Source organism: Puntigrus tetrazona, chromosome 16, assembly GCF_018831695.1.
Source record: "Puntigrus tetrazona isolate hp1 chromosome 16, ASM1883169v1, whole genome shotgun sequence".
Taxonomy (NCBI): Eukaryota; Metazoa; Chordata; class Actinopteri; order Cypriniformes; family Cyprinidae; genus Puntigrus; species Puntigrus tetrazona.
In genome coordinates, this window is record NC_056714.1 from 18,376,664 (window position 1) to 18,391,137 (window position 14,474).

Sequence of the window (14,474 nt, forward strand, 5' to 3'; positions counted from 1 at the left end):
TCGTGTGGAGGGTTGTTTATTCTCAACATTCGCCACAAGGTGGCGCGCTTTTGATGAAGAGGTCCCATAATGCCGATAACAGAGCGCAGATGGCATCTCAACGCTCACAACAGTGTACAACAGTTTAGATGCATACAAATGCTGTTCAAAATTAACAAAATATAGATTAAATATGGACGCAACATCCTTTGGATTTAACAAAGATTTAGTCTCGTATCCCTTTGAAAAAACAACAACACACATAAAACATTTAAAGTGTCTGCCGAGATATAGGTTGCAAAATATTTGCATTATAAAAATTAGACATTTGTGTCCATACGTAGTTTCCGTTTACTGGCATTTAATTAAAAAAAAAAAAAAAACCCAACAGCATATATTCATACAATAATAAAAGTCCAGCATGTCCAGTTTAAAGAGTTTTCACAATATTTAAACTAAATGCAGATGTTAAAATGCTAAAAAAAAGAGTGACTTTTGCATGTAACTTACCCTTAATTAAAAAAAATAAACACGGTTTCATTTAGTGAAGGTAAAATAAGCACTTGGCACCAGTAGAGTCACATTCGGAAGCTTAAAGACTCTTGCGCATTTCTACTGGCGGTTCTAGGCAGGATTTGCATAGACTGGCTGCTGTAATTGTTCATAAAGGTTTAAACGTAGCCTGGAGCTATGAGTTTACTTGAAGACTTTATGAAAAACCTGACTGGAGGGACTCTTCAGTTTTATCAGTGTGCTCCCACTAGTACCTCTGCCAAGTCGTACAGCAATCCTTTGAATTTTAGCTGCTTAGCCGAGTCCTGCGATCAACAGCGTGACTACAGATCTTCGGCGATACTCGGGTCATCCTGACAGTGGGTGACGTAGTAGTCGTGAACGTACATCAGTACTGCGATAGGCTGACCAATAATGAGAGAGAGCCACACAGCAGCGTTTCCATAATTACCACGAAGAAACCTGGCCACAAACCACGCCAGTGGGAGCTGAAACAAAGAAGTGTAAAAAGAAAGATAATTAGGTATATTAGGTAATTATAATATATATATATATATATAATTACATATAAATAAATATATAATTAGGTATATATTAGGTATCATTATGTATATGTAAATACAAACACATGCATGTACTTAAGATGATATTTATAAATATTAAATAAAATTATATAAATACGAAAAGTAAAAACATTAAATATTTTCAAAATATATACTATACGTGTGCATTTATATAGATATTACAAATACATATATAACGTAAAAAATTTTTTTTAAGGATGCAGTTATCACGATTAATCATTTGACTCCACTAATATAAAAAAAGTTTTGAAAGATTGTGTAAAAATTCATACCTGTGCCATCATGCCCATAAATGCCCACAGTCTAAACATCCTGAGAGGGACACTGACCAGGTACTGTAGACAGAGACATTCACTCTTATTAAACACGTACAACATTTGTGCATTTTTGACCTGCAGTTATCAAAGCTGAAGTGAGTCATCTGACTGATTCAGTTCATTATTCAGAATGAGTCTTGTGTTCTGCTAAGTCAGTACTTATTCAACAAATGATTCACTGGCTTTTCAATTCAAATGTTATCGTTACGGTCACTGCGCGGTGACAGAATTGCCCAAGAATTCTGCTTTTTGTGTTTGACCAAAAATATAGCGGCATACAAGTTTAGAATGACACAAACCTGAATAAGTAATTCATTTTTGTGTACTACACCAACTGGGATAATTTTTTTTTATTAAAGCACAGTGCAATAGAAAGTGAATTTCTTACCGTCACTATATAATTTAGCTTAAAACTACTGACTATAACTATAACAACAAAGTGATTCCTTTGAATTCACGCATTCATTTCAAAGTAAACAGATGGCAATGAAATAAAGGTTTTAATTTCTTTATTATTATTATAATTAGCTCGAAATATATGCATTTGTCGTAGTGCTGCTTTGTGAAATCCCGAGGAGCGCCGCACAAAACTCAAAAGCTTACGTGAATCTAGCGACTCAAGTCCCAGCAGGAAACGCACACAAAATGTGGATTAATTAGTGTGAAGGGTTGATGGCTGCGTCCTTTAACTAGGTGCTTAACCTCTAGTTAACTCCGGGAGTCTAGAAACACTGACCTTCCTGTTACCCCCTCGCTAGATCAGGGCTAGATCACATCCTCAGCACATCAGCTCTAAATAAATAAACCCTTTTAAAAATTTCAGCGTATCTTCACAGCTCCGGTGTAAGATATTCGTGAGACGAAACTTCACTCTCCGTCTGAGCTTTCGGAGTCATTACTGTGATCCAGGGTCCGGTTCTGAGGCATCCTGTGAAGGTCAATGTTTTTTAATAAGACGGTTAAGAATACTATCTTCCTGCACCTGCGGATTGGACACATCTTCCTCCCCGATTCCTCCCCCTCTCTGCCTCCCCCCAGCTCAGCTCACAGCTTATCACAGCGAACAGCAGCCTGATAGGAGCCTGTTCTTCCTCTTCCTCATCCCTCCGTTCTGACCTTCATCTCCTCTGAAGAACGGTGGCTACCAGCCAAACGCCGGGCACCTGCTTCTGAGTCAGGGAAATGAGACGACTGCCTCGGGAGCGGAGAACATCTAGAATTTTACAAATGATTCTAGAATACACAGCTGCTTCAGAGAACAGCTGCTTCCCGCAACGCTCAAAGAGAGCACGGAATTTTTTTTTTTACTACTTTTATGTTCGCTTGTGAAGTGTAGTATTTCAATGTTAAAATACTTATAAAATAATTTATTTCCCAGATGCATACGCAGAGACTTCTGAAGGTATACTATCATTCAAAAGTCTAGGGTAAGTTTTTTTTTTATAGAATTGAATACTTTTATTAAGCAAGGAAGCATTAAGTTTATCAAAAGTGACAGTAAAGACATTTATAATGTTACAAAAGGTTTCTATTTATGAAAAGCATGGTATAAAAATATTAAGCGGCATAACTTTTTTTTTTTTTTTTTTTTACATTTGTTATATTGATAAAAACCGATAAATAGTATTTTTTAAAGGATCCTTTGACACTTAAGACTGGAGTAACAGCTGTTGAAAATTCTGCTTTGCCATCACATGAATAAATAACATTGTTAGGTATTAAAATAATAATTATAAATAATTATTTTCATGTGATGGCTAATAACTGCAAAATGGCTGAAGTTACAACGCAATAATTCTTTGTCTTGACAATTAAAGCGTAAAAAAAAGTTATTTTTAAAATCTGTAAATTTAAATGCTCCTTTTATCTTTTTAATTTGCTAAAAATTATATGTAACAGTCTTACTAGTTTTTTTTTTTTTAATAACTTAATCTGAGCTGTTTACAGCGGTTGAAGTTTATAAATTTTGCGTTGAGAATATTACTAAAGTAATTTTCTGAATGTAAACACACTAGCTTCTAAAAAAAAAACAAAACAAAAAAAACGCAGCGTTTTGCTATGAGAAATAGCACATTTCTAAAATGAGAATAATTCACACAGGTTGTTACCCTGCTCAGACTGTTAACTTTCATTTGCCATGACCTGACAGAATATTTAAAACAGAGTGTGATTTATGCGCATCTCACCTCGTGAAAAAAAGCAGAGGCGAAAAACACAGCTGATTGGCTCAGTAACTTGCCAGCACCTCTTCTCAGCAACGGCTTGTAAAAGTGCCTTTGAAAACAGGAGAGAGAAGCACATAAACTCACATTCAGTGTGAACTGTAAATAACCATATATTTCTTGTGGACAGATCACATTATAGTCTCTCTTCATTATAGTCTCTGTGAGTTTTACTGTGTCGTATTTCATCTCGCCCCCCGACAGCTGTCTGCGGTCTTTTTCAAAACCTCCGTTCACTCACCGGAGACACCACTTGTGCACAGGAATATTCCAGTTTTGCCAGAAGTACGTTATTGTCTCGGAGTTCCTAAAAGAAACACAGTGTCACAATCCATCTGAGACTTAAAATAAAAGCTCCACATATGAAATGGAAATGGAAGAGGCAGAGGTGGCACACATAAACCAGATTGACTGCATTTAAAGCCTATCAAACGCAGTATGGTGTGGAGGCGAAACCTCTAGCTGCTCAAATAAAGCTTTTTTTTATTTAAAGAGCAATAACTGTAAAGATCACTCACCACCAGTCACGATAGAATTCCCGATCTCCAAACCTCAACAGCTCAGCCGCAAAGTTCATAGATGAATGGAAAAACCAGTAGAAGAAAATCAACCAGATGAGATGGTTGGGCACCTAGTATAAAAATCAATATTCATCCAATCATTCATCTCTCACAGGTATACGTTTCTGTTCTGAATTAGTTTTACTTACTGCTAGTCTGAGCAGACGCTCTGCCATTCTACTGTAGTCCATTTCCTACCAAATAAAGCCAGTTTTAAAGAATTAAATGGAGTGATTATTTTTAAGGCACTGGAAAAAAATGAAAAATAAAGCATGTGAACAAACCTGCAGTGGCTTCATTGAACTTCGAATGATTGGCACCATCCACTGGAAGACAACGGAAAGCATGTTAGATATGAAATATGTCTCAAAAACACGAAAACTGATGTGATTACCAAATGCACTGTGATGCTCACCTGCTGCGTTAAACCAACCAATAACTGAGTGAGGAGCAACTGCAACACACAAGCGAAACAGATTTAGTTTTTTCACTAAATATAAAACGCAAATGTTAACAATGCCGTTTACAGAGGCGCGTGTATGTGTGTGTGTGTGTGTGTGTGTGTGTGTGTGTGTGTGTGTGTGAATTAAAGGCGTAATTTGCAACAGCTATAACTGGAAGTAATGCTCTAACAAGAAGCACTTTCATAAATAAAAATTGCCCTCATATATTCCTGCCATGGCTCCCGGCAGTTGTTTGCGAACAATAAGCTAATTCCCATGATTTATTGCCATTTGCAGATTTAGTCAAGAACGCAATATTCACAAAATAAACAAGGGATAATATACTGTGAACAAATCTGGTAGTGCAAGTTATCAATGTAATGATGAGCAAGAACTGTCAATACTGTCAAGAAATATCTCTAAGCCAATAGCCTACCATCTCAAAGAGCCTCCTGAGCAGAAAACCCATTCGGATGGATTTGGTGCGGGGAAAATTAAGCTCATAGCACAGGGTTGGAGCAAAAACAAAATAAAACATATCTGAAAAACACAAGCGTAAAAATTAACTACAAGGTCATCTGAAGCCATAGTAGGTGACATTACTGAAATTATTGTTAGATGTCATAAAAATAAAATAAAATCTTGACTGGAAATAAACATTTGGTGACTGGACTGTAAGGCACAGCTTACCCCTGAGAGAGAGATTTCCTGGGTAAGACACGTGCGACTGCATAGAGCTGGACGCAGATGGAGATGATGGACCTAAAGAACATAGGAAATGCCATGAGATAAACATATCTGCTTCTATAATCATTTAAACTTTATGTTCAGCTAAAAAAATTGCTCTCTGTAACTCACACCTCATAATCACACAAGCATTTAATGCAAAACTGTCACCCAAACAACAAGGACATTACAATTTATCTCTTAACCAGTCTCTCTGGAATTTTGCAACCTTGCAATGGCAAGAATTAAAGGGACTGTGTCCACCCAGTCATCGTTTACAGCATTTATTATTTGTGGAACATGAAAAAAGATATTTTGAAGAATGTTGGTAACCAAACACTTTACAGCAGACACTGACTTTTCCATAGTATTTCTGGAAGTAAGTGGTTACTGTCATCTGTTAATTTACCAACATTCTTCAAAAAGATATTTTTTTTTGTTCAACAGAAGAACAAAACTCCTACAGGTTTGGAAGAAAATGAGGGCAAGTAAATGATGACAGCATTTTTGAGTGAACACTTGCATGTTGTCTTATTTCAGCAAAAAAGGTTTACTTGAGGGGGTAGTCTGTGTCTAATATTAATCTGCAGATATATGAAGATCTTAAAACCGTCTCACTAATAGGTGTATTTTATTACATAAACACATGACTATTGGTAGGTTTTCACTGCAAAACTGTTGTAAAAACAATTTTTTTGAAAAGGAACTGAAAATTCAGTTACAGTTATCTGAAAAGGTCCTGTGAAATCCTCATGGAATCGTAACTTACAAACAACTGGTTAAATTTTAGCTAGTGTATTACTGACTTAAAACAATGCTTACTTTGCGTAGCATATTTCATATTAGCTTTTTTCAGTGCAAACAGGAAATAATTTAAGGACTGTTGCTAAAATTCACTTTGTCCAAATGTTTATGGATTGAGCCGTCTAAAATGGTATTGTACACTAGTCTTATTATTGGCGACAAAAATGACAATGCATAATAACATAACATATGCATTTCATACGAACGTAATGTTTGATGGATGGTGGATGTACTAACTTACATGAAAGAGATCTGGAGAGGCTGCGTGCCTTCGCTTTTCGTTCTCTCTCTGCACCACCTGTTAACATCCTTATACGAGTACAATTTCAAAAACAGGATGGTGTAGACTCCCAAAGCAAACGCCCCTCCAACTGCATAAAGAGGACACAATAACAGAAAAAACACTATTAGGAAGATGCTTCTGGCATAAATGAAACTGACTTGTTATTTTCAATCACCTGAATATTTGAGGGACACGAGAGATTTGTAATGCAAAAGCACTTCCATCACAACACCACAGCATGCCCTTTCAAAGGTTCCTAACTCGGAGTCACGTGACCCAGCACGTCCAGACTCATAGCCCATCACCACTGTAGCGTACACAGACCTGGCTCACACTCATATGCTCCCTCTACCACTGCTTTATCAATAGCAACCATATGCTGTGTGGAAATGGTCCACGCAGGGGCTCTGGAGTGCGTCTATGCCCCAGAGAGACGGTCTCAAGGGCTGTAGGACCGGCAGAGGCCCTGACGGCCCCTGAAATGACCTGGCTGTCTGGTACAGGAGCCGTGTGTGTGGTACTAGGCTGACAGATGGAGGCACATTTTCGCCTCCCGTGGCGCAAACAGATGAGAGCGGACAGAAGAGCCAGTGAAAGTTGTGGTATGGAGAAGAGGAACTGAGGGAATATATTTTCTACTAAAATGCATAATTATATTTTCATGATTTAGGTATTTGAAATGACTAAATATATCAGTAAAGAGGACACAATGAGTGTAAGAATCAAACCTGCATCTACTACTTGAGCACCACTGATAACCATTAGACTGTGGCCTAAACCCAAACAACATGTTTACTGCTATACCTTCTATTGTGATAAAAACCAAAAACTCAAAAACTAAATGCTGGCATGAATGCGGATTAGTTCAGTCTGTAAAACATAATTTGGTTGTGCCCAATCATTTTTGCAAAGCTGGATCACCTAATCACGTGGCATATTATAGTCAACATTATTGCAACAACAAACAAAGCAGTTTTTGTGCTGAAGACAAACAAGTACGACAAAGTGTAAATTAATGGATCAGGTATGCACTGATATTACATTTCTAATTAAAACCAACAAATAACATATTAACCAACAAATTGATGATATAGGAGTTATACACTATTTTGTCAAAATGAATTAAAAAATAAATAAAAAGTAAAATCATTAATTTTAAAACATACAACTGAAATTATTCATAATTTCTGTAAATAAAAATAATTGAAAATATTATAAATGATAGGATTACATATTAAATCTGACATATGTGTGTGTTTGTGTAAGCGTTTGCATTTGTATGCATGTACACAATGAACAATGAAAGTGTTTGCTTTATAAGGGTCTCACCTGGTGTAATAGATGGCAGCTTCAAAACAACAACCATTGGAAAACACAAGATGATTGTTAAATTAAAGATATATATCAGCAGGCCGACCTTTTCACTGATCGAACCCTGAAAAACACAAGGAAAAACTTTAACAGACAGCAAAAAAACACCAGACAGTAAAGAATACCATAAAACACTAAAAATCACAAACCACAGATGCTTACATAATAACATAATCTGCCAAATTAAAAGAATCAATATTAAAATTTGAGAAATATGACATAAAAAATACACAGAATAGCATAGAATTTGCATTTGGTGCATATAAAAAATGCATCTCATTTCTAAAACCCCTACACTTTATTTTTTATGCAAGTCTTACACAACATCAGCAAAATGCCTGAACTGTTTATAAGTTCATTCAGTTTCAATTCAGGCTGGTTCAGTAAATGTGCTGATACTTTGCAAGCTCTCTCAAATATGCCAGGCTTTTTAAAAAGCAATGAATCAAATTTGCCCTCTAAATTGAACTCTTCACAACCCCTCGATGTGATTCCAAATGCCAAATTATACAGTGTGAAGTGACAAAACCCCTATATTTTTATGACAACTGTTTTATTCATTAGGATAAACTGATTAAATGTAGAAATGTGAATGGCTTTTGAACTCACCATGGCTAGTTTCCTCTCTGTGTACAATGCCACAAGTATAAAAACATTAGAAACTGCAAGCAAAGAATTGTTATAATGTCAAATATGATCGTGTTTCCAAAAATAAAAGCAGTTGCAGTAATAAAAGCATTTTTGCAGGCTGTAATCAAAGGGTCAAAATTGTACTCTCGCGATGAGACTTACAACAGGGCAGACCGCCAGCACACACACACACACACACACTCACAGCAGTCATACACTGAACAATCACACCACCTGCTACAAACAAGACAAAATCACACTCGCACTATAAAGACTGAGAGCTAAAAAGCAAATACGTACTTCTCTATCAGTGAGAACATAGACAATTATTCAAACAATATACATTTAAGTAGATTAACAAAGGGAGGTTTTTGATAATCTGCAAATCAAATGATAATATTTGAATGTGGGAGTGCCATCCAATGGTCTAATTTCAATAATGTCCCTGTCTGGACTACAAAAGAAAAGGCTAAACTGGGAAATGTATGCTAATCTTCCCTTAAAATACCTACCAATGACCAGGCATGCAGCAGGCCAGCTATACGGGTTCTTGAGGAACAATGACACCACTTGAATGGGGTCCACCAAAATGCCATACCTACGAACACAAAGAATGGCTGTGAATTACAAAGCAGATGTTTCCCAAACCTTCAAATGTCTAAATATTTATAAACGAATACACATCAGGCGTAACACGTTTCTATTCGTCTACTGGTCTCTTGCTCTAAACCACCGATTATTTTCTGCAGTTTTTGCGGGCAGCTGTATACATACTGTCTGCAAGCAGCAGTGTGCAACATGATGACAGCATATGGTTCTCCCAGCATGGGGTCCAGTGTCTCATTCCACTCAGGGAGAGGAAGGCCTGTATACTTATCAAACAAACCCTATAGACTCATCTTCATCGGCATGACACTCAAAACACAAAGAGAGCTGAACTGCAGAGAATGTGTTTTAACACTTTTGTGTCCATTCGACACCTGCTCAGTGGGGATGCTTGAGATAAAGGTCAGTTGTTTGAGAACGTTTCGGGACCACATTCTGATGTTATTATTCTCGGAGACACCTTGAACTCCAGAGCAACGTATGACAGAAGAATGAATGAAAATTATATATATATATATATATATATATATATATATATATATATATATATATATATATATATATTTTTGCCCACCAGACAGTGGCTGATTTTTTGTTTTTAATGACCTTTTTAAATTAGTATCATTATTTTAACAACAATACATTTGAAGAATATCTGTGTTTTAGCAAACAGACTAACTGCAAATTAATTTGAAAGTATGTATATTAATATTGCCATTTTTAAGATTTTTTGTGAGATGCATTCAAATGAAACAGATTATCAAAAAAGAACAATTGTAAGCTAGGGACTTGGTTCAATCCGTTGTTTTTGATTGGACAGAGGTAAAACTGAATGAGAGCTTGCAGTCGACTTTAAGACAAGGGTGGGTTTTAAGTGGACCAGCATACATGATCAGTTTTTTTGTTTAAAAAAAAAAAAAAAACATACATGGATGAATCCTTCTTTTTGTCCAGACTTTAAGCATTCAATCTGTGTGTTTTGGCTGTTTCACAAGAAACTATATGCATATTGTATTTGTTCGTACCTGAGAAGGTTTTCCAAGAACAGACGTGCATTGCTCAAAACCTGCAAAAGAGCAGAGACACGCATTCATGAAGAAAACAAATGAAAACCAATGCAAAAATACATCACTACGACTAGCTAAACATGTCAGAACTACCAGAATAAAATCCGCCAAAGATCCTTATTCACTGTCTATACCCAGTTTGCGGAGATATATTGAAATTCATGTCCATAAATCTGTACAGAAGACAGACACACTTATTCATATGTATAGAATGAGAGAGAACAATGGAGAAGAAGAGGAAGAAAATGCAAATGCAAGCAGAGTTGTACCAATGGAATATGAAAGAAAAAAAGTCTGGCTGGAAGAAATTTGCCGAGGACAAAATAGAGTCATCTCAAAGCTCGCATTAACAGTGTGTTGAAAAGCGTGAATGCATTCTTCACAGTTTTGAAGACAAGGACTTGGCTGGCTGTCCACGTTGAGCTAGTGTTTAGACAGACAAGCTGTTTTGGGCCATTTATTTTTAGGCGTCACTTGGCATTAAGTGCGTCTCCGTAAACAGACACACTGATCAATGATTCTTCACATGCCACATGACTGCTACACACCATCCGACGTTACTTAAAATGTGTCACTGCAACACAATTCTGTCACAAGAGTGGGTTTTCCTCTGTTAAAATTAAGTCCATTAAAGGAACGGTTTACACAAAAATGTTATTTCGCTCAAAATGTATTCACCCTCAGGTCATCCAAGATGTGGACGAGTTTCATTTTTACATTGGATATGGAGAGATTTAACATTATATCACTTGCTTATCAATGCATCCTCTGCAGTGAATGGGTGCCATTAAAATCAAATAATCCACAGGGTATCCACAAGACTCCGACTCATATACGAATGACCTACACCTAACCTGACCCATTACTGGAGTGTAGACAAAATCGAATTCATACAAATTACTTACCTCATGAAATAAATACGAATTGGTCACAAGACTGTGCTGAAACAACCTTTGATGTGAAAGCTGCTAAATTAAGATGTTCTTAATTTAAACGTTAGTCTGCTAATATTGCCTTTTCATCCAAAATATAAAGATTAAGCACAGCATTCTGACGGCACCCATTCACTACAAAATATCAATTGGTGAGCAAGTGATGTAACGCTACATTTCTGATGAGTTTGAGTGTATATTTTTCTCTTTATCAATGAATTATGCCTATTAGTAGTTTAAGAGTTCAAAGTCCAAAGAGTGTGAAAAGTCCAAAAAAAAGATAAGCTCCTATAAGGTGCAACGCATTAACTTCATTACATACAGAAAGCCAAACTTTTCCATGTGACTCACCTACGTTATACGAACACAGTATACGGTCAGAAACAACAGATTTCAATGATTCAAAGACCAGACAATGGACGTCTTATTTTTTAACTAATATTCAACCTCCTTTAAGCTCTGTAACCACCTTAAGAGGTAGTAAAAATGAGTAGTACTAATCTTTGAAAGCACCTCTGTGCGAAAGGGAACGTTTACAACACACACTAATATTCGTGACACAGTTCAACTAGAATAATGAGCAGGCAAGTCAAAGCACGCAGTACGGAAGAGATGAGCAACTGTTTCAGACTCACCAGCATTACCACACACCAGTTCAGGATGCCTCTGTAATTTTTGAAGCTGCTTGCAGAACTCAGCATTGACTCCTGCAAATTGTGGCAGCTACAAGACGGGGAAAAAGAAGATAGAAATAATGAATAAAATAATGAAATAATCAAAAATAGCAATGATGATTAAGTGTTTTACGACGTTAAATGAATCTTTATCTTATGGATGAGGTAATTCTTACGTTAGTATGAAATTCATAAAATATAACAAAGCTAGAAGAATCTAAAAAGGCCTTTAGATCACTCCTTTTTTGTTACAAAACATATACTTAAACAGTTTGCAGTGTAATCTTGGCAGAATTATGGGTAATTTAGTTTTTTCACCAGAAATTCCTACACAGTACACACACACACACACACACACACACACACATATATATATATATATATATATATATATATATATATATATATATATATATATATGAAATAATGCCGGCTGATGACTTAAACAAAAGCATATTAGTTTGACTAACAACCTTGTAGCTCACAGTAGGTTAACATAACTCTGTAAACATTGAGGACACGCCCCTCCTCCCAATTTTGCAGATCATTGCTTAAAGTTTGTTATATATATTGCATATATATTTATATATAAATCACCAATAATATCTAAATTTCTTTTTATGTGTTGCAGAATTACACAGCTAGGGATCCTGAAATGATCTCGCATATTATTTTCAGTTTTGCTCAATGGCATAGTTCTTCAGTAACAGCAAGACAAGTGAAACGATGGGGTAAAAAGGGGTTAAATGTCCTGCACTGTGCCACATACGCACACCGGCGAATCCTGCCCCTCGTCTCTTTGCAGTGACCATTTATCCTCGTCAAGAAACAGCTACGTTTTTCATGGCGTACACTACATCTCACCTCATTTTGTCGTAGCGTTCGCATTTTCGTTTGCCGTCTTCGTTCAGCTGTAAGTTTTTGGCGAGAGACTCCCGCGGCTTGGCTCCGCTTTTGAGATCACCGACTGCCGCGATCGCGCCGTTCCTGAGTTTCACAGCCTCGCTCTTCGCGCTCGTGATGGTCGCGCGTCTTCGATTGCGCGCGATGGGCCCGAAATCATCCTTGTCAATCATGATTCCAGCAACTTTACGGCAAGCCTTCAGCAAACAAATGAAGCAAGCCGAGTCCACGCAGGAGTCTCATTTGGCTCGGCGACCGGAAAAACAAGCTTTTGCTCAAAGCCCCAAGTTTTGCAAGCTCTTGGGCTGACGCAAGATTTGTAATAATGCCGGTTGACTCAAATGAATGTTCGTGGACTTTAGCACGTTTGTTAAAAAACACAAGTCTCGGGCAGGTTTACGACTTTCCCCCGGATCTAGTTCCGCGTTCATTCTGGCATGTAAAAAGACTCGTCTAAGCCAATAGGAGTCAGTAGTGTATAATAGTGTAACTCTAAGCTTCTATAAAGGTCATCTTGTGATATTTCATAAAAACATGACCTTTATAAATAATATAAAGAATAAAAAGAAAAAAAAAATTCTGCCATAGTTTACAGTGCTGAAACTTGCATGACTTTCTTTTGTGGAAAATAGATATTATGGACTCAGACCCCATTGCATTCAACCAGGTCTTTCTTCCATACAGTGAAAGTAAATAGTGACTAAGGCAGTCATCCGGTGTAGCATTAAAGTTTATGTTTCATAGAATAAAGAAAGGATTTGGATCAATGTGGATGAGTAAATGATAAAACGACGTTTTGTGGTTTAACTGTTCCTTTAAGATTTTATTTTAACCATAATTTCACCATAAAGTATTGCCATTCTACTGCACAATAAATGTCTAATTATTAAATCTTCAAGCAGTATAAGTTTTCCTTTAATAATCTTTTTTTCAATTCTGTATTTTTCAATACAGACAGAGGTACCAAATACTACAAGGGCCACACTTATATAATATTTCTTTAAATATTGAACCTTAGTAAATGTGGTATTCTGGAAACCACGTAACTTTCTGTAATGGCTGAAGTTTAGGATTTTGTGTGTTTCCAAAATATGTAATTCCCAGTTTATTCCAGGAGTTACGAAAACAGGTGCAAATAAGCTCGAAAATGTGCAGTGTGCAGGCAACCGTTATCTGCCGTCTGAAGTTTTTGACTTCAAACAGCTTTACTAAGATGCTCAGTGCTCATCGAGGCAGAACATTTCACCTTCCCTCTTATCAAAGTTGCAAAGTAAACTACAAGAAAACCGTCTGCAGTAAATCAGACTGTAAACATGAACCTGAGAAAGACATTTTGGAAACAACATTTTGGATGCTGTGCAGTGCAGCTCAAACGCTTGCATGCAGCCATCCACTATTTGGTGTATAAAGGTGGGTTATTTTTATAATTCCGGTGCATCTAAAATTGAAAGAAAAAGGTGTTTAATTAATAATTCAACATTTTATGTCTGTAGCATCTGTGTAAGTTCACAAGCTCGAACTCTGGCCGTGCCAAAATGTGGCTTTTCCAATTCATATGGCTGCATTTGTTCTCAGCTCTCTCGGTAAAGATACTGCCGCTTGTTTCACTTGGCTGCAAGCCGCCGGATGAAATAGGGGCCCGAGAGAGATTAATTCTATACATTTCGGTGGCAGGTTGATTGTATTTTATGCCTGGCCGCATGACTTGTGACCCTCTCTTCTGTCAGGGCTGTCAGAGCAAGCTGGCAGGGGCGTTTGGTTGTGTAGGCCTGAGGTGAGGAGGTATGTGCCCGGCTGCGAGCGTGTCCTTGGTTTTGTAATGAAGTTGTGAGGCTGAAATCACTCACTCCTGTGTGGCGT

The 14,474-nt window shown here is 37.0% G+C and overlaps 1 protein-coding gene across 1 annotated transcript; it reads right to left on the reverse strand.

The window, feature by feature from the left end:
- On the reverse strand, positions 1–13,475 carry dgat1b (diacylglycerol O-acyltransferase 1b). Its single transcript, XM_043261353.1, is given in 18 exon segments — positions 1–980; positions 1,349–1,411; positions 3,580–3,667; positions 3,857–3,922; positions 4,134–4,246; positions 4,325–4,369; positions 4,460–4,501; positions 4,591–4,629; positions 5,055–5,158; positions 5,309–5,380; positions 6,390–6,429; positions 6,431–6,519; positions 7,761–7,866; positions 8,412–8,464; positions 8,945–9,030; positions 10,064–10,104; positions 11,673–11,760; positions 12,576–13,475. Coding segments are annotated over 18 exon segments (1,512 nt in total). The 5' UTR covers positions 12,788–13,475; the 3' UTR covers positions 1–815.
- Positions 13,476–14,474: the final 999 nt, after the last annotated feature.